Below are 19,155 nucleotides of genomic sequence, written 5' to 3' on the forward strand. Positions count from 1 at the left end.
CCAGGCTGGGCCATGACTGACAGCCCAGGCAGAGACAGACTTTGGGGACTGTCAGCCATAACCCTGGCAAGTGTCTTGCACCACCAGTCTGGCCCCAAACTTGGGTGTCACAAACCTGGATTCCTGTCCCAAGCCCCTTCCTAGAGCTGTTAATCACACATTTCTGACACAGGGGTTAGTTAACCCCTACCTTGCCAGGCTCACAGCTTGGGGGATGACCCCTGGGCTGAGCCAGAGGGGAGCCAGCCACCCCTTAACTAGGCTAAACCTACCAGGCAGCCTGCTTCCCACTTGGGGTGCATCCAGATGCAAGGCACACACAGGGCCCCCAGGAGCAGCACAGCCCTTCTCCATCCACCCCTGTCCTGCCCTGCCCTGCCCCAGCCAGTGTGGTGGATTCCAGCCAGGTCTCAGTGTTTTGACCCTTTCTGGGGGGATCAGTCCCCCTCACCCTGCCAAGGTCACTCCTCCTTCCCCAGACAGTGTGTCCACAGATGGGTTATCCCACTTGGCTGCCCAGGACAGCAACAGCCCATCACCCCCAGCATCATCCCCCCATCCATCCCTGTCCTCTGCCTGCACAGAGATGGACACAGTCACTACTAAAGTCTGTACAATTTTTGGGGAGGGATGGGATGTTCCAGGACTCACCATCCAGCTGGGAAAAAGCAAGGCTGGGAAGCAGCAGCTTGCAAAGTGTGGGCTTGTGCCTGCACAAATATTATGACAGGGATCTCTTCAGTGAGCAGCTTTGTGCTGGGATCGTGCACAGCCTTGGGAAGTGACACACACACACACCCCTCACACCCACCCCTGCGGAGCTAAAAAGGTGCAGGAGCAACTGGAGAGTAGCCACTGCTTTTCTTACCTTTCCTGGGAGAGAGGAGGAGAAGGAAGAAAGGGATGGGGGGGTTGGAGCAACTTCACCCACTCTTCCAGCCCCTCTGCGGCTGGGCTGGGGAGGGCAGGAGGGGCAGGAGGAATCCCGAAGGCGACAGGCACGGCTGCGGAGCGCTGTCTCTGGAAGACAGGGAGAGAGGGAGATGAGGAGAGAGGGAAAGGGAGGGAGAGAGGGAGAGGAGCAAGCGCCGGGGCTTGGGGTGGGGGAGCGCTGCACCACCAGCCACCTCAGCAACCGGTGGCTTCACCCCCCGGACCCTCCCCAGCGGGCAGCGGGGCAGGGGGAACCCGGGGAGGCCGGGGGGTCCCGGGGGGAGCGAGGAGGGCTCTTACCGAACGGGCTGCAGCAACATGTGCCCCGGCGGGGAGGCTCTGCCCGCAGCCGGGAGGGGGTCTGCCTCCCCTGGGATGGGGGGCTTCTGCATCCCCAGGGTGGGGCTCTCGTCCCCCACCGCTGACTCAAAGTGTCCGGAGCTGTCTGGGTGACCATCACCATCATCATCACCTAGTGGAGCCATTTGTTTTGTCAGGGAGGTAACCATGACAATCCCCTCCAACACCCTGGCGGTTCCCCCTCCCCTCGCTCCCCTCCTGAGCCCGGGGGCTGCGGGGGAGAGAACGGGCGAGGGGCGAAGCCCATCCGGGCAGAGGAGATGCCCCTGAGCTGGGCAGGCTGGTGGAAAAAAGAGGCTGAAACTCCCCTCACCCATCCCCGTGATTTATCTCCCCGGGATTTTCCGCAGCAGCTGCCGGGAGGGGAAGAACCCACCGCATTCACCTTTGTCATCCCCTTTCTCTTTCAAAGGCAGGAAAGCACCCTAAAGCCCCCCAAAATCAGGATGCATCGCTGCTCTCTGGCCTCCTGTGCAGCCCTAGGCTGGATCTCTCTTCCAGCCTTGCTATTGCCCCCATTCCCATCTCAGCTCCTGCACCCTCTCCTCCCCAGGAATATCCAAGCCCCTCAGCCACAGCCCCCACCCATGGGGGTCTAGAAGGACCCTCCCCACCGGAGCAATGCTGTCACTGAGGCATGAGCCTGGTGGGATACAGTCCCTGCCCTGAGCAACTTACACTTAAACCCAGGAAAAACAACTTGTAGAAAGGGGAAACTGAGGCAGCTGGGGGGACACAGACCTGGACACTGTCCCAAAGCAGAACTGGACACCGAGCCTGGGTCACAGCACACCGAGGGTAAAGCTCCTCTTTCTCCCCCTGGCCTCCAAGAACACATCTACAGTGTAGGATTGGGATGACCAGACATGTGGCACCCCTAATGACCCATCCTCTCCCCCAAGAACAATGTGTTTTAGAGGAAACAGCAAGAAACTCCACAAAAAAATGCCTGATCAAGAATTTTTTCCTAAGCCCAGCTCCCAGGGCTGACTTCAGCCCTGACCCTCCAGAATTTATGGTTCTTGCCAGACAAATAAGTCAGCCATGGAAAAACACAGGTCCCGTGTTCCCAGTGCCTGTAAATGTTTGTTTACCACAGCTTGTGGCTTCTGGGAAGAAAATAACATACGCCAGGAGAAATCCTGGGATTCAAACCAACAAATGTGGTAGCAGCAGGGTATTTGTTTAGAAGATAAAGCAACATCTGATATGGTGGATGAGGCAAGTGTGAGACCTCAGGAAGACACACATGGAGTTGTTTGGGGGGAATTAATATTTAGTGCTGATGCTGAAGCTGCATCACCACAGTGATCAAAAGTGCTGCCCAGAAGAGCTCACAGGGGCCTCCAGCAGGTGTTTGTTACTCCTCATCTTCTCCAGGCTGGCTTTGCCCAGGACACCCCAGCATGGATGAGGGCCAGCCCCTCCCAGGGAGCAGCAGGGGGAATGGGATGGGTATAAATGAGGCAAAACTGGGGAGGGTACAAGCTAGAAGTAGCATTTGAAGTCACCTAAGTGCCATCTCAAAGCTTGTGGCTTTACCCACCTGGGGCCAGGCAACAGCAGCACCTCCAACCACCACAGAGGAAGATTTCCAGTCCTGGTTCATGCCTGGGTGGATTCTGGGACTGGCCAAGCACAGGACAGGCTTTCCAGGCTCATTACCCAGCTCACCCAAGTGTGCAAGTGTGGTGCTCTTGTGCTGGGAGATTCAGATGGGCTCAAAACTTACAAAAAAAAAAAAAACAAAAACGGAAAAAAACCAATACTAAACCAAATCTCCTGCTGGATGGACAGCAACGAGCACTTCCCATGATCTCCATGTGTGTTCTGTATGTAAATGCCATTTTCCTCAGCCTGGAATGCTCTGAAGAAAGAAATAATCACTCTGTTGGGAGACTGTGATGATTAAAAGTGATGGTACAGGGCTGGGCAGGGACTGCCTCCTCCTTCTCCTGCTTTTCCTCCTTTCCTTCTTCCTCTTCCTCCTCCTTGCAGCAGGTCTGTGTGTGGGCAAGGAAGACTCTGACCTGTTTGGGGTGTAAGGACCAGAGGTAATTTCAATGAAATTCCACTGTCCAACCTCCACCATTGTGAGCTCTCTCATTCCAGCACAGCCAAAGTCTGCTGGTTTAAATAAATAAGCGTTTATTTAAACTAATCTGAATATTTATCTCATGTTTAAATGAATAAATATGTAATTGTATGACAGCAGAGTCTCCAGCAAATTCAAGGACCCTGCATGGAACCCACAGGAAACCCACACCTCCAGGAGCCTGTCCCTGCTCCAGAGACTGAGGAGAAAAGTCCTTCCTCATGGACAGAACAGAGAAACACCCAGCACAGTCACACCTCACTGACAGGCTGCACAGCCCTGAAAATCCCAAGGAATGATTGCAGCCAAGGTCAAGGAGCAGAAAGGAGGTGTTGGAAGGATCTGCCCCCAGCCAATGCTGTCTGATCACAGTTGTCTTCTTCTCAGTACCTCTGTTTTCCCCTCTCTAAAATGGGACTAATCCTGATTAAATGTATTTATGGGAGGTGTGTCTGCAAGAAAACATTAAACTGGAAGCATGAGCCTGTCAGCCTCTGGGATTTCCCACATTCATCTTTATTTTTACCCTAATTAACTAATTAACATCTCAGACTTGCCTTTGGCTGCCTGCTCTGTTGCCATTGAAAATCTCCTTGCGTTCAGCTCCAGTGTTCAGCATCCTCCTGTTGCCATGGAAAAAAACGCCATGATGTCACCTCCACAAATACAGCTCCAAATACAGACCCCAAAGTTCACGTGTGGGGTGGGGAGGGATCCCCACAGACTGAGGGACATGGGGCTACCACCTCCATGCAGGAAACTGAATTAGATGGAAAAATATCAGATGATAATATTTGATAATAACAGGGTTTAGTTTAAGGAAAAAACCAACCATGGTTGGTATGAAGAGAGCAACAGTGAAGGGTCCAGCCCCACCTGGGATAAGATTTCTCAGCACAGAAAGAAATAACAGCTCAGTTGGAAGTTTCAGGCTGTGGGAACAAATGAAGTGTCTCCATTAAAGGGGATGGGGAATACTGAGACAGGGAAATAATCCTTGGTTTGGGAACTTGTGGCTGATACCTGCAGGCTTGGCCATTTTACTAGTTCTACTGCATGAATAAAAACACAAATTCAGACCATCCTTGAGAGCTGCTCTGTCAAACAAGGCTCAAGGAAGGGAATAGCAGCCCAGCAAGGAAATCCCACAGGCTCTTCCCACACTTCTTTCATTTCTACTTTCCCTTTTACTCCTCTTTATTCCAGGACCTTTAAAGAACAGGTTTGATACCAAGTCTAAGCTGGCTCCTGCCCTACAGCACGAGACAGGACGGAAATTACTATTGCAGCTCCTGTCACTTCTAGACCTCCATGACTCATTCTCCTACCTTGTTTTCACCTCCACCCCTGTTCCACAGACGGAGCTGCAGTTCCCTCACAAATGTCACAGTGTCTGCGTGATTCTCCCCCAGCCCTGGCTCCCAAAGGGACTCCATTCCATGGGAAACAGAAGCTGCAGCCTCACACCAGATGGCACAGCAGGGCTGATCCCCAGCCCCAAACCAGACATGGGGATCAGCCCCACCCCACCCCACATGGAGGGCCTGACCCCCAGGGATGGCCACATCATGCAGGGGACTGAGCCCCACATCATGTGAGACACAGGCTGACCCCAGATCATAGCAGGGTCCTGATCTCAGCCCCACAGCATTCAGGGCACCAGGCCCCTGACCTGACCACAGTGCCCCTCAACATACAGGGGACCTGAACACCCAGCCCCACACTGCACAGGGCTCACAGCCCCACAGGGCACACAGGGCTCACAGCCCCACAGAGCACCCAGCCCCGCACTCCACAGGGCTCACAGCTCCACAGAGCTCACAGGGCTCACAGCCCCACAGAGACCATAGCCCCAATCTGCACAGGGCTCACAGCTCCACAGAGCTCACAGGGCTCACAGCCCCACAAGGCTCACAGCTCCACAAAGCACAGGGCCCACAGCCTCACCCCACACAGGGCTCACAGCCACACACTGCACACAGGGCTCACAGCCCCACTGAGCTCACAGCCTCACCCCACACAGAGCTCACAGCCCCACAGGGCTCACAGCCCCACAGCGTCACAACCTCAGCCCACACAGGGCTCACAGCCTCACCCCACAGAGCTCACAGTCCCACTACTGCACACAGGGTACACAGAGCTCACAGCCCCACAGAGCTCACAGCCCCACAGGGTCACAGCCTCACAGCCCCAGAGGGCTCCCAGCCTCACCCCACAGGGCTCACAGCCCCACAGGGCTCACAGCCCCACAGGGTCACAGCCTCACAGGGTCACAGCCTCACAGGGTCACAGCCTCACAGGGTCACAGCCTCACAGCCCCACAGGGCTCCCAGCCTCGCCCCACAGAGTTCACAGCCCCACAGGGTCACAGCCTCACCCCACAGAGCTCACAGCCCCACTACTGCACACAGGGCACACAGAGCTCACAGCCCCACAGGGCTCACAGCCCCACTACTGCACACAGGGCACACAGAGCTCACAGCCCCACAAAGCTCACAGCCCCACAGGGTCACAGCCTCACCCCACCCCGTGTCACCTGTCCCCAGCTCAGACACCCCGCTGTCACTCCTCACGCCCCGTCCCCTCTCCCGCCGCCCCCGGAACGCGCTGTCCCCGGAACGCCGGTGCGCGGCCGCGGTTCGCGGGTCCGGGCGGTGCCGGGGCGGTGCCGCGGGCGCGCAGGCGCCGCTCCCGCCCGGCGCCATCGCGGCTGCTGCGGCCACCCCGGGCCGGCCATGGCCACCGACTCGTGGGCCCTGGCCGTGGACGAGCAGGAGGCGGCGGCCGAGTCGGTGAGTGCGCGCCGGGGCCCGCGGGGGCTCGGGATGGCCCGGCCCGACCCGGCCCGGTCCAGCGGCGCGGGGTCCCCCGGGCCGCGCGGCCCCCGCCGCCTCCTCACAGAAAACAGCGATGGCAGAAACCCTTTTCGCCCCATTTTCTGCCGTGGCGGCAGGGAGGGCCCGGGGTATCCGATTGTCCCTGGGCTTGGGCTCTTCCTTTATAAGCAAAACCCCAAATTTTTATTTATTTATATATTTATTTATTTACTTACCATTATTTTTAAAATTTCTTCGCCTTCATTCATTTTTTTTGCGTATCCAAAGGGCAGGGACATCCTTGCGATCCCCTTCACCCTCCATCCAGACACTGCACCGGCTTCAGGCACTCACCCAGCCTCAGCTCTGTCTTCCAGCATCCAAAAAAATTCCTCTTTCTCTCATATTTTTTTAATGAAAAGATGTAACTTTGTACCTTAGAAAAATCGTTTTCTGTTTTTTCTGTGCTTGGGCACAGAACACTAACTGAGGATGTGGGGAAGATCCTCAGGGCTGCTCTCCCTGCACATTTCAGGTGGTGAAACAAATTCATCCTGGGGCAGCTTGTGCCTGCCAGGACAGGGCACAGATCCTATTTCCATCCTGGAATGCTGATTTTCTCCCATTTTCCATGAGCAGAGCTATTGGGGAGTGGAGGCTACAGGACAGAAAACAACCCCTTCCCTGTGTTGTCATTACAGTTTAAAAAACTTGTATTTCTGTTAAAACTCCTGCTTAGAAATAGTTATATTAAAACTCTTGATCAATCAAGTTCCTCTTGTGTCTTCATCCCTTCCAGTTGAGCAGGGTTTGTGCGATACTTGACAAATCCAAAGCTCAGGTTTTCCTGGCTGGAATTAGAATGTAGGGAGCTATCTTTGAATTTCTCTGATTTTGTGTTTTTCCTCATTTCTAGTTGAGCACTTTACACCTGAAGGATGAAAAAACCAAACCAGATGCCAATGGTGAGTTCCAGCTGCTCAGACGGGCTTGGAAAGGGGGGAATGTTTCCCTGTGGGGGTTCAGAGCACTGCTGCCAAAGTAAATTCCTGGTAAATCATGAGATTCCAGGAGAGCTGAGATTAAACAGCAGCACAGACTAAATATTTTGGTGTCTCAGGGAGCTGTGTGAGCAAAATCCGTTGGTGTGGTTGCTAAACTGCACTTGGAGCTGGTCCTTGGGTTTCCTCTGCACAGCAGTGGAACAGGGCAGTTCTCCTTAGGAAAATGAGCTGTTTGTAGATTTTCAGGATGTTCCAAACAGCTCCTCAGGAAAATGAGCTGTTTGTAGCTTTTCCCAGGATGTTCCAAAGCTCTGGGGGTGTGGGCTGCCCCCGAGGCCTGAGCTCACCTGTGCCCCCCAACCTGTTCCCATCCAGGTGCCGTTGTCAAGGCAGATGACAATGTGGAGAAGACAGAGGATGAGGAGAAGGGTAAGTGCCTTCCTGAAAAAAGCTTTGGCAAGGAAATTAATTTAATTTAATTATAATTATATTGATTTAATATATACTTAAAGTAAGTCTGCCTTATGTCTCAGGACCGCTGATCTTGTATCCTGCCCCAAGGACTTAATTGTAAGACATGTCCTACCTCCATAACACTTTTAAAGGCATTGTGTCCTGTAATAACTTGGGAGACTCCTGGATTAGAGTGGAGAGAAATAAGGGGATAGCAGTGTCCTCAAGGCAGGACTGGATACAGGAGCAGTTGGATAACCTGGAGCTGGGATTGCTGTAGCAACCAACAAGTTGCGTTTATGCAGTGGCTGCTGAGAGGTGGGTAAAGGCTCACATTCTTTCAGAAGATGGTTTTAGGAAACAGATTTAGTAGCAAAACCCCAAAGTGCAGCAGTTTAACCTCATTTGGATCTCTCGTATCCTCAACCCTTGTGATTCAGCTCTGAAATCTTTTAAAGTACTGTTTATCCTCAAACCTTCCTTAAAAATAAAACCCTGGGAGGTGTCTGCCCACATGTCAGAGTGAGGGTTGAGGAGGCCTTATCCTGTCCCAGGTAGATGCTAAGCTAAAAGAATCTTAGTAAGCAGAGATCTGGATGTGTTAAAGTCCCCCTTAGAACAGTGCTCGTTTGATTTGTCTTCCTGGGTATTAAATGGGGGGATCTCTGGGATCTCTCAATGTCTCATCCAGGAGGTTTGGGCTCTTCAAGCCATTACACTCTAATGAAGAATTTCAGTATTTGGAGGGATTTTGTCCCTTCTAAGTGTCTCAGGAGTTCAGTGGGAGCGAGACCTGGAACAGGCTGTGACTGATGGATTCATGTTTTCCACCTCCTTTCCCAGAGGACAGAGCTGCCCAGTCCTTACTGAACAAGCTGATCCGCAGTAACCTGGTTGACACCACAAATCAGGTGGAGGTGCTGCAGAGGGACCCCACATCACCCCTCTACTCTGTGAAGTCTTTCGAGGAGCTGCGCCTGTAAGTGCCTGCTGGGAGGAGCCAGAGCCTTCTCTTCATGGAGCTGTCAAATCCTGGGATCAGATGTATTAAATAGCCTCCCTTATAACTGGATTTTTCAGTTTGTCATGGGGAGCCTTATTTGTAACCTCTGAGAGAGAGAAGTTTTGCTGTAACTGGCAGAGCAGATATGAGTTTGGAGCCCATCAGGTAGTTGGAACCTCTCCCTCATGTCCTGAAAAATTCTTTGGTGGCATAGGAGATACCACTTAAAAGTACATGGGTTTGTGTATCAGGTTACTGCCAACCTGTCATTAATAAGTGACTGTATCATTTGTATTATTTAAGTGCAAGGAGAGTTGGTTTATCTGGGTGCCTGGTAGGGGTTTCCATCTGAAACAACAGCAGTGAACAGCACAAAGGGAACAGCTTATCTTTTCCAGCAACACTGGATTTATGTACTAGAGACATCAGTATTTTCTGACTTCCTTCCCTTTGACAACCTCTACCAGTGCAGCTTTCAAGGGATGATAACTGTGTTTAAGGCATGGTTGATGGATATATGTATTAATGTGCTGAAGGGTGCATCCTGTTGGAATTGTTGTGTTTGCATTGATCTCAGGTTTGTTGCTCTACAAGCTCTGCAGCAAAATGGAGCTAAAGAGCCTTCTCCCCATGAAATGCCAGGATGTTTTGCTTTGTTAGTGTTTGTGGTTGAGTGTCTGCAAAAAGAAGCTGAGTCCTGCAGTGCCTGTTAGACTAATTCATTCCTGTGTTTCAAAAGGCAAACAATCCCAGGGAGTTAATGACAGGGACAGCCAGCCTAATTGAGTCTTCATTTTGTTATGACTCGGGGTATCCTTGGCAACTGGTGCAGAGTTGGGCTTTGTCTGTCCTTGCTTGGAGCAGCACAAGGTTACGTTTTCAAAGAGCTTTTGTTCCAGCCATCATTGGAAAGCAATACAGGATTTTTGCAAAATTACATTGTGCTGAATGGGAAGTTACTGCAGTGGGAAGTGTGGGCAGGAGACCTGTAACCTGCTTGGAAAGGAGAGCTCTTCTGAGAGCACTCACAGCATCCACGGAGCACCTGGGGGTCATCAGCTGAGAATTTCCAGCACCATAACCCGGATTTAGGTTGTTCTGGGGTCTCCTTGTCTACACAAGTGTCTGCTGAGAGCAGAAAACTCCCTGGAGAGAAAGCAGCAGATGAGAGTTTGCTAGCCAGCAGTGTCACCACACAGTTCTGGGTGTGAGGGCTGGCTTGCAGCCACAGATCACAAGGCGTAGTCACAGCAAACTGAGCTAATTATCAGTCATTTACCTGAGCCAGCATCACTGAGCTGTAGTACAGAATCCACAGAACCTGCTGAAGTCCTTGCAAGGATCTCATGATCCCTTCATCCTGTTCCTCACGCTTTGTCCCACGTTTGAGTCATCAAGGAGTGATAATTTTGGCACCAAGATTAGGCATGGCTGAGGAAATGGGACTGGCCTGAAGGACAGGATTAACACTTTCTGCTCTGTGACTCCTGGATTGTCTGAAAAGCTGCTTTGGAACAAACAGTGCTGGCTTTAGACACAGGCTTTGCCCTCGAGCTGGGACAGGCAGGCTGACTTATTAAATCCAGGGGTTTTTGCAAAGCTCCCAGTCTAGACTTCCTGTTGTCACTTATTCCAGGTTCCAGATGCTGACCACAGTTGTTTCAGGGCTGGGATTGTAGCAGGTTACTGTCTTCTTGAGGGTTTTTCTCACCTTTTTGTACGCAAATGAAAACTAAATGAACTTAAATAGGTCATGATATGAAAATTTCTCTTTTCAGGAAACCACAGCTCCTGCAGGGAGTCTATGCCATGGGCTTCAACAGACCATCTAAGATCCAAGAGAATGCCCTGCCCATGATGCTTGCTGAACCGTATGTACACATTCTTCCTACTCTCTACCAGAATAGAAGGATTTGAAAGGTTCAGTGTGCTGCTCCTGAATTTTGGGTGGGAGGAGGGTGATGGAGAAACTCCCAGGGGATGGAGAAATATCTCAGTGTTTCTGTGGTTATTAATTATGTGACAGCAGCCCTGGATTTGTCCTTTTCCTAGGGCTTGTACTGAGCATGCAGTGCTGTGGGGTTTGGGACGTTGTTGCCAATTTCCTCATTAGTTTGGGAAGAAATAATACAAAATGGCTCAGAAATCCTGGGTGGGTAGGAGTAGCTGAGGTGCTGATTTTCCTCTCCACAACCCTGAGCTGGAACATCTGAGGTACTGAGACACTGGGGAGGAAGTGTGAAAGGGGAAATTACTGAGAGATAACCACAGCTCTCCTTCCAAATCTCCATAACTGAGAAACGCAGAAGGAGAGTGTTGGGCAGGAAGAAATTCCTGCCCCTTGGAGCGTAGCTGGTCAGGTTGGCCATGCCTGCAGAGCAGGGGTAAATGTGACAGGACTCAGGTGCCCCCGTGGTGCTTCACCCTCTGAGCTGTGCCTGCTGTGCCCCCAGCCCGCAGAACCTCATCGCGCAGTCGCAGTCCGGGACCGGCAAGACAGCTGCCTTCGTGCTGGCCATGCTCAGCAGGGTCGAGCCTGGGAACAAGTATCCACAGGTAAACTCTGGCATGGGGCTGTCCCAGGGCGTGCCTCACCCTGGCCGTGCAGTGCCATCTAGTGAGGAACCTGAGCTGCTGGAGGCCTTCGGATGTAAATTCATGGCTTGATGGAGCCGTGGTGTTATTTCTTTAAACTGCTTAGAGGGGATGGAGGTTTGGGGATTTACCAAAATGCCTTCAGGGCAAAAGATGTGGATTTTGCTCAAAGCTTGTTCCTGTCAGTCCTTTCTGTGCATCACACAGGATGCTATTGCTCTGCGAGTCTGTGAAGGGTGAGATAATACAGATGTTATAATTCACACTATCACAATCAGAAGCTAACTATTTCTTAATTACAATACATTATAAGCATTTCTTAGCTTATCAGCTTTTATCACACCATACTACTAATACCTTAAAACTAATCATCTAAAATTACCCCTCATAAGTCTTACTACAATATATCTTTCATAGTTCTATTTCTCCAAAATATTTACTTTTATTTATAAAGTCATTTTTAAAAACTTGTTTCTCATTCAATTTCTCTCTCAACAATGTTTATCCTATTTTTAAATTTTTTAAGCAATAAAATTAAAAATTTAAAAATAAAATTTTTAAGCAATACATGTTTACATACAAATGTATACTATGTGAACCTTCTATCAAACTTTGAGAATTTTCTACAAATCCATTTTCCACATGTGAGGAATTAAATTTTTCTGTGAGGACTTAAATCAGAGAAATAGTGCAGGCTGAAGGGGGTTGGTTAAGTGGTTTTGGGGTGGAAGAGAAGGTAACTGTGACAACAGAGCAGACAATGCCTGGAGAGGGACTTTTTAAATCAGATTTCCTCATGAGATGATTGAGAAACTGTTCAGCCACTTGCATATTTGTCTTGAAGAAGACTTCAACAAGGATTTTAAAAAGCAAGTGTGATAGTGTCGCCCTGGATGTTGATCACCTCACTCATTATCCTTCTGTTCCTCCAGTGTTTGTGCCTTTCCCCAACATATGAGCTGGCACTTCAAACAGGAAAAGTGATTGAACAGATGGGAAACTTCTACCCGGAGCTGAAACTTGCGTATGCTGTCCGAGGCAACAAACGTGAGTAAGGGGAAACACCACAAACAGGACTGAGGGAATGATGCTCCTCAGGTGCACCAGAGCAGTCAGGCTCGGTCAGAGAGGCATTTCCCTGTCTGCAGAGCCCCCCTAGAGCAGCCCTTCCTTCTGTCTCGGCAGTGGAGAGAGGGCAGAAGATCTCGGAGCAGATCGTAATCGGTACGCCCGGCACCGTGCTGGACTGGTGTTCCAAACTGAAGTTCATCGATCCCAAGAAGATCAAAGTGTTTGTGTTGGATGAGGCAGATGTGATGATCGCCACCCAGGGCCACCAGGACCAGAGCATCCGCATTCAGAGGTACGGAGGGACACACGGACAGTGGGATTGGTGTCCTCACCAGTGAAACAACAAGACTGAAATGACAGATTAGCTCTAGTCCAGGGGGTTCATAGAGGCACAATGTCAGGGGATGACAAGCAGTTTCATTTCATAGAATAACACAGAATCACAAGATTGGAAGAGACCTTCAAGATCATCCAGTCCAACCCAGCCCCAACTCCACAACTAAACCCTGGCACCCAATGCCACATCCAGGCCTTGTTAAACACACCCAGGGATGGGGACTCCACCACCTCCCCAGGTGGCCATTCCAGAACTTTATCACCCTTTCTGTAAAAGACTTTTTCCTAATATCCAACTTGTATTTCCCTTGGTGCAGCTTAAGGCTGTGTGCTCTGGTTCTGTCAGTGCTGCCTGGAGAAAGAGCCCAACCCCACCTGAGCACAGGCACCTTTCAGGAGCTGTAGAGAGTGATGGGGGCACCTCTGAGTCTCCTTTTCTCCAGGCTGAGCACCCCCAGCTCCCTCAGTCATTCCTCACAGGGCTTGTGTTCCCAGCCCCCCTTCTAGCCTCATTGCCCTCCTTTGGATGCACTCACTGCAGCCCTGTGCCAAATACAGGGACAGAATGACCTCCCTGCTCCTGCTGGCCACACCATTCCTGATGCAGCCCAGCATGCCGTTGGCCTTCTTGGCCACCTTACAGAATAAAAATCCTGTCCCTGGAGCAGGGTTTATTCCTCTTTAAGAAGGTAAGTCTGGATGCCTGTGATCCATGAGGGAGTGATCATGGGTGGGTAAGATTGGTTTTAGTCTTTCCAGCCAATGAAATAACTGGTTCCAGGGTTATGGTTTTTCTTTGCCTCTGGCATGATATCAGGAGGTGACAGTATTGTGTGGGAACCTTCCCTATTTCTCTCTCTCTTTCAGAATGCTCCCCAGGGACTGCCAGATGCTCCTGTTTTCAGCCACTTTTGAGGATTCTGTGTGGAAGTTTGCTCAAAAAGTTGTTCCTGACCCAAACATTATCAAACTGAAGCGTGAGGAGGAGACCCTGGACACCATCAAGCAGTATTATGTCCTGTGCAATAACAGAGATGAGAAGTTCCGGGCTCTCTGTAACATCTACGGGGCCATCACCATCGCCCAGGCCATGATCTTCTGCCATGTGAGTGCTTCCAAGGAATGTTAGTCCTAGTGACCCTCAGAGTCTGCAAGTGCTAAAACCAAGCCAGACACAGTTTCCAGAAAGGAACTGAGAACAAAATTGCCCTTTTTGCCTTCTCTGGCTCCATCTTTGAGGGAAATCCCAAAAGCCACATTAGTGCTGGCTGGTTTGATTCCCTGGGTTTGTCCATCCAGGAGACAACATTGGACTTTTTTATTCCTGATTGGTCACTGTTATCCCTGAAGTCCTGTGAATCAAAGATCAGAGTAGTTATTCCACATTATTCCAAAACTCTGAACTGAAAAGGAAAAAAAAGTGGGGTTGGAAAATGGAGGAAAATAGGCCATAATGAGGGATTGGGAAGTCTTTTGCTTCTCTAGCTGATACAGAGCTGTTCCTGGGACTTCATTTCCCTCAGGTAATTGGGGATACACCTCTGGGATCTCACTGTGAATCATACTGAGACTTGGTTTTCTTTTTCTGGAAGCTGCCATAATTTTTAGGGAAAAATCAATGCTGACAGCACCAAACAGCCAGGCAAAGTGAGCTCAGACAGGATAAAAGTGTTTGGAATCTGCTGCAGCAGTGTGCTTTTAGGCTGTCTCAAGACATAATTGGAGCTCAAAAAACTGTTTAATTCAAGGCTGTGCGGAGCTCTGTGGGATTTCACAACTACATTCAGGTCTGACCCTGCCATTTTCCAAGCTGAGTAGTTGTGGTTTTGTGACAAGTTTCATGAGTTTTCAGTGTACACATGTAGTGTCAGTCTCCAGCAGAGTGAAATCCAAGGAACAGAGCACAAAGAAAAGGTGTCTTATTAATCAGGGACTCCTGTGGTGGCTGAGGTGTATTGTCCTCCTTCTTACACGGTTTGTAAGTGAGACAAAAACAGAGCAGCCACAGAGCTTTCAGTGGGCCCCCAGAGAGGTTCATTGTCACTTTTCCAGCAGTAGAACCCCATCCCAACCATGGGGCTGCTGTGTGTTGCAGACCCGGAAGACGGCGGGGTGGCTGGCGGCCGAGCTGTCCAGGGAGGGCCATCAGGTGGCCTTGCTCAGCGGGGAGATGATGGTGGAGCAGAGAGCGGCCGTCATCGAGCGCTTCCGGGAGGGCAAGGAGAAGGTGCTGGTGACCACAAACGTCTGTGCCAGAGGTAGGATATGGAGGAGTGGGGCCAGGTGATGCTCTAGGGTTTGAGCTTTTATATTTTTCATGTATTTGTGACCCTGCAGTTCTTTAGTGTGTAACTCCAAACCCCACACGCAGTGCCAGCTGCTGTTCTCCCGTTTGGGGCAGACACAACAATTCCTCTCCAGGCCTGGCAGTCAAGGACACCTCACTGCCTCAGGCCCCCAGAGATTCAACAAAAGGGAGCTGGGGGGAGCAAACTTGGGGTAAATGACTTCATTAGCTGAAGCTGTAATTGGAGGATTAACCCCCAATATGCAAATGGACCAAATTTATAAAAGTGAAAAGTGAAAACCTGTGGTCCATTTTTGAGTGTGGCCTCTGGGGAGCTTTGTCTGCCTGAGATGTACCCAAAGGCCCTTCAATAAATACACCCACTTTTTATTCCCTTTATTTTGTCTGGCCTCTGTTTTTAGGTGGCCTGAAAAGGCATCCCAGGGAGGGCTGACAAGCAGCACTTCCTAAGATAACACATACCCCTGGCCAGCTCACAGGAAGAATTCACATCCTCAGGTGTTCCAGTTGGGAGAAATTGGTGTCCTTAAACTGTGTGCCTGTGGGCAAACACAGGATTGCTTGTTGGCTTCCTGCTGCTTGAGATGGAAAAGTCCATCCTGTGAGAATCTGGCACCAAGCCTGCCTTGTGCTGCTGACATTCAAAGTTTGCAGTGAACATGTGCCCAAGTACGGAAAACTGAAAACCAGTGAAATCCAGTTCACTATCCCAGTAGGAATTTGTGGTGTAATTTGACATCCTAGAACAGTTAAGACAGGATCATACTTGAAAAAAAAACAAGTGGTCTTTAGAGCTTTACAGGGAAGGAGAGAGTTTCTGACATACTTGAGTGCTGGTAGAATTTTCAGAATATTTAAGTGCCTTTGGCTGTTTCAGTGGAACGCTCTTCCCTAAAGCTCAATAGTTTTTATTTCCACCCCATGAGGATACTGTGGAAAAGCTCCATTTCAGAGTGTGAGGAGGCTGTTCCTGCTGCAAAAAGATTTAAGTGAAGTTGTGTAACCCGATGCTCTCTTTTTGCCAGGGATTGATGTAGAGCAGGTGTCTGTTGTTATCAATTTTGACCTGCCTGTGGATAAGGATGGCAATCCAGACAACGAGACCTACCTGCACCGCATCGGCCGCACCGGCCGCTTCGGCAAGCGAGGGCTGGCCATTAACATGGTGGACAGCAAGCACAGCATGAACATCCTCAACAGAATCCAGGAACATTTCAGTACGTACCCTCAGGCTTTCTCCTTGCTCTGAGCTGTTGAATCATTGCAGAATTTGACTTGTTGGATGCTGAGCAGGTCTCAGGGTGTTTGTTGAGCCTTAAAGGGGTGGCAGAGGAGCACAGCAGGAGTGTTTGGTGTAGCATCACTTGGGATTGTGACCTGCTGCCTGGGACAGGAGCAGAATAAATCAGGCTGTTTGCTGTCTGCCTGGATAGTCCTTGAAGTGGATGTTCTGGAGTACCCAGATGGGCCTTTGATAAAAGGGAATAGTTTTAATTTGTATTTTTAAAACCTGACTGAACATTCCCTGATAAACCAGAACTCGGGTCCAGCTGAGGAGAGCAGTGTTCCCTTCTCTGCTCAGTGTTAAGAAATCTGACTTATTTCTCTTCTTTCCCAGACAAAAAGATAAACAAATTGGATACTGATGACTTGGATGAAATTGAGAAGATAAATAACTGAAATAGCTGCTGGAACTGGTGTGTGCCCTGCTGTGGAAGCTCTCCCACTACAATTGGATCAGCGTTTGGATTGGCACAGCCTCTCGGCTCGTCCCGAAAAGGACTCTTCAAGATATGAGTACACAAAAATTACCTCATGTTCAAAATTGCAGTTGGACTTCAAATTGTGCAACTATGGGGAGGAAGAGGAAATGTTTACAGAAGCTTTTAACATTTCTTAGTTTAGCCTTAAAATGGGATGATCTTTGGAATTCTGAGAAATACACTTGCCAAAAGAGAGGCAATAGGGAATACCTAAAATTTTAAAAGGAAAAAAAAATTATTATCTTTAATTGGAATAATGTGCAGCATTAACCTGATCAGTTTAAATCCAACAGCTGAATATATAACAGACATAAGGAAAGGAAAAAAAAATTTAAAAAAAAGAAAACCTGAAAACCCCAAACAAGGCAGCTGGTTTTTGGCTAAATACTTAACTTGTACAAACTAGGATGTCATTCTCTTTGGCGCTCCCCTGAGCTCTTTAAGACTCATTTCTGGCTTTCTGATGGATTTGCCCTGCTTTTCCTTCCATAAATTGTCCTGAGGATGTCTCCAGTAGCTCCTACTTGCAAACACAGGTGCCGTGTGGCTTTGCTGGGCAGTGTTTTCTTTTCCTTTGTCCTGGATTTGTTGGGATGGCCTCTCTCCGTGACGTGGGTGGTGGTGACACTACAGAAGTTCATCCCAAGTGTTTAACCTGGCTATGGTGTGGTTGGGTGGGGTGGGAGGGGCAGTATGAAGGGAACTGTACTAATGGATTGCCTGATTAAATTCACCTCTGTGAATGAAATTCACCATGTGATTAAATGCACCATGCTCTGAAGCTCAGCATGGGTAATGTACAGAGCTGTTGGGCTTCACCCATCAGATACAGGATTAAAAGAACAAACAAATCATGATAGCCTGGATTGACCAAAAAAATGTACCCTTAGTACACCAAATTTACCTGTTGCAGTACATTTCAGTACCAGAGTTTTGAGTCAAATTGCTCAGCCAAATTGCAGGTGGGAAGTGCTCCATAGTGCAAAATAAGTTGTTGGTCCCTGCCCCGGGGTGTTCCATGGAGAAGGAAGGATTCACAGCTCCTGGAGAAGGAAGGATGATGCCTCCTGTGTGTTGGGACCACTCTTGTGCACACAGCTGGACACTGTGGGCTGTCCCCCAGCCCAGTCTCCAGGAGAAGGAGGCTCCTGAACCAGAACTTAGGGTGCACAGCTCTTTGTTGGGGGGAAATGGGACATGCATGAGCAGCCATGGGCCTGCTACTCAGCGTGGGAATCATGTCAAAACAAATGTATAAATTGTAAATTTAAACTGAATTGTTTTCTTTGCAATTTTGGCCATCATATTCTGTTCAAAGACAGGAATATGGATCCTTTTACCAAGTAAAAAAAGGCTCATTTAAAATGTACCTAAAATTTTAGGAAATTGTGCACCCTTTTATCAATTTGTATAAAGGCTTTAGTGAAGAAAAAAAAAACAGCTTAAAATTAAACTTTTTGTATTCTGGGGTGTATCTATTTTTATTCTGTTGGAATCCTATTTAAAGTGGCAGGTGAGTGAGTGCTTGCGTGTGGAGTGGAAGACTTGATTTAATCACCTACTTTCCTAGTACAGTTGAATGACCTGGTGACAGCAGAGTATTGGGTTGAATTGTCATGGAAGCTGCTGCTGGTCCTGTGTGCTGTTTCTAATGTACTTTTAATTGGAATTAAAGAACACATAGTGAACAATCCCTTTGCTGACTTCTTCCTTGAATACTTTGTTGGTGTTTAAAAGCCTCAGTAAGGACATTCTCAGTCAAAAGTCCTGGTAAGTTTTATATTTGTGACAGAATTAATTTTAATGCTGAAATTCTTAAAAGATTCCCACTAAGAAGTTTGTTAAATGATGCCACACAATAAATGAGGTCAGATAAATATTGTTCTTCCCCCCCGCTGCTTCTTGTGCTGGACTTAGAATTGCTGCTAAAATCTCCCCAGAACAGTTCTGAAGGGAAGAGAAGAACTGAGGGAGAAAAGAGGTGTTTTCCCTGTGCTGTGCTTGCCTAGATCAAAACTTGATACTTTTTGCCCATCTTTGGAGATGCTGTAGCCTGGGTGAGGTGATTAGAACCAAACTCATCCAGCTTTACCAGGAGGAACATCCTGCAGCATGAGAAATCCACTGTGAGCCAAGTTACTCTGAACTGTCTGATTGTTCTGTTCTTGCTCAGAGCCCCTGTGCTCTCACAGCTGCCTGGTGCTCCCCAGCTCAGGTCACAGCTTGTCACTGATGGATGGAGAGTGCTTCCTTCCTCCTTGGCTGCAGGCTTGTGTTGAGCACAGGGTGCAGGTACAAACTTCAGGAAGGTGCTGTGGAGGGCAGCTGACCATCCAAAGGCTGATTGGGGCAGCCCCTGAGGTATTTGCCATCAAATTGGAGGTTTCTTAAGAGCAGGTGTGATGGATAAACCTCAGC

The 19,155-nt window shown here is 49.3% G+C and overlaps 2 protein-coding genes across 2 annotated transcripts in view; one reads left to right on the forward strand and one right to left on the reverse strand.

Moving 5' to 3' along the window:
• VWA5B1 (von Willebrand factor A domain containing 5B1) overlaps positions 1-1,592 on the reverse strand; it is a 29,328-nt gene extending 27,736 nt beyond the window's left edge. The window contains exons 1-2 of the mRNA XM_077190229.1: positions 1,234-1,592; positions 869-1,020 (exon numbers count right to left, since the gene is read on the reverse strand). The gene's annotated coding sequence lies outside the window, so the exon portion shown is untranslated. The remainder of the gene's footprint in view (positions 1-868; positions 1,021-1,233) is intronic.
• Positions 1,593-6,024: 4,432 nt separating this feature from the next.
• LOC129129729 (ATP-dependent RNA helicase DDX19B) lies at positions 6,025-18,428 on the forward strand. The gene is made up of 12 exons (XM_054647750.2): positions 6,025-6,180; positions 7,121-7,169; positions 7,584-7,637; positions 8,505-8,640; positions 10,443-10,535; positions 11,118-11,220; positions 12,192-12,306; positions 12,445-12,622; positions 13,534-13,771; positions 14,762-14,924; positions 16,000-16,191; positions 16,593-18,428. The coding sequence occupies exons 1-12, from the start codon at positions 6,124-6,126 to the stop codon at positions 16,652-16,654; spliced, it is 1,440 nt and encodes a 479-aa protein (XP_054503725.1). The 5' UTR covers positions 6,025-6,123; the 3' UTR covers positions 16,655-18,428.
• Positions 18,429-19,155: the final 727 nt, after the last annotated feature.

The sequence above is a fragment of the Agelaius phoeniceus genome, chromosome 24 (assembly GCF_051311805.1).
Source record: "Agelaius phoeniceus isolate bAgePho1 chromosome 24, bAgePho1.hap1, whole genome shotgun sequence".
In the NCBI taxonomy this organism is placed as follows: domain Eukaryota; kingdom Metazoa; phylum Chordata; class Aves; order Passeriformes; family Icteridae; genus Agelaius; species Agelaius phoeniceus.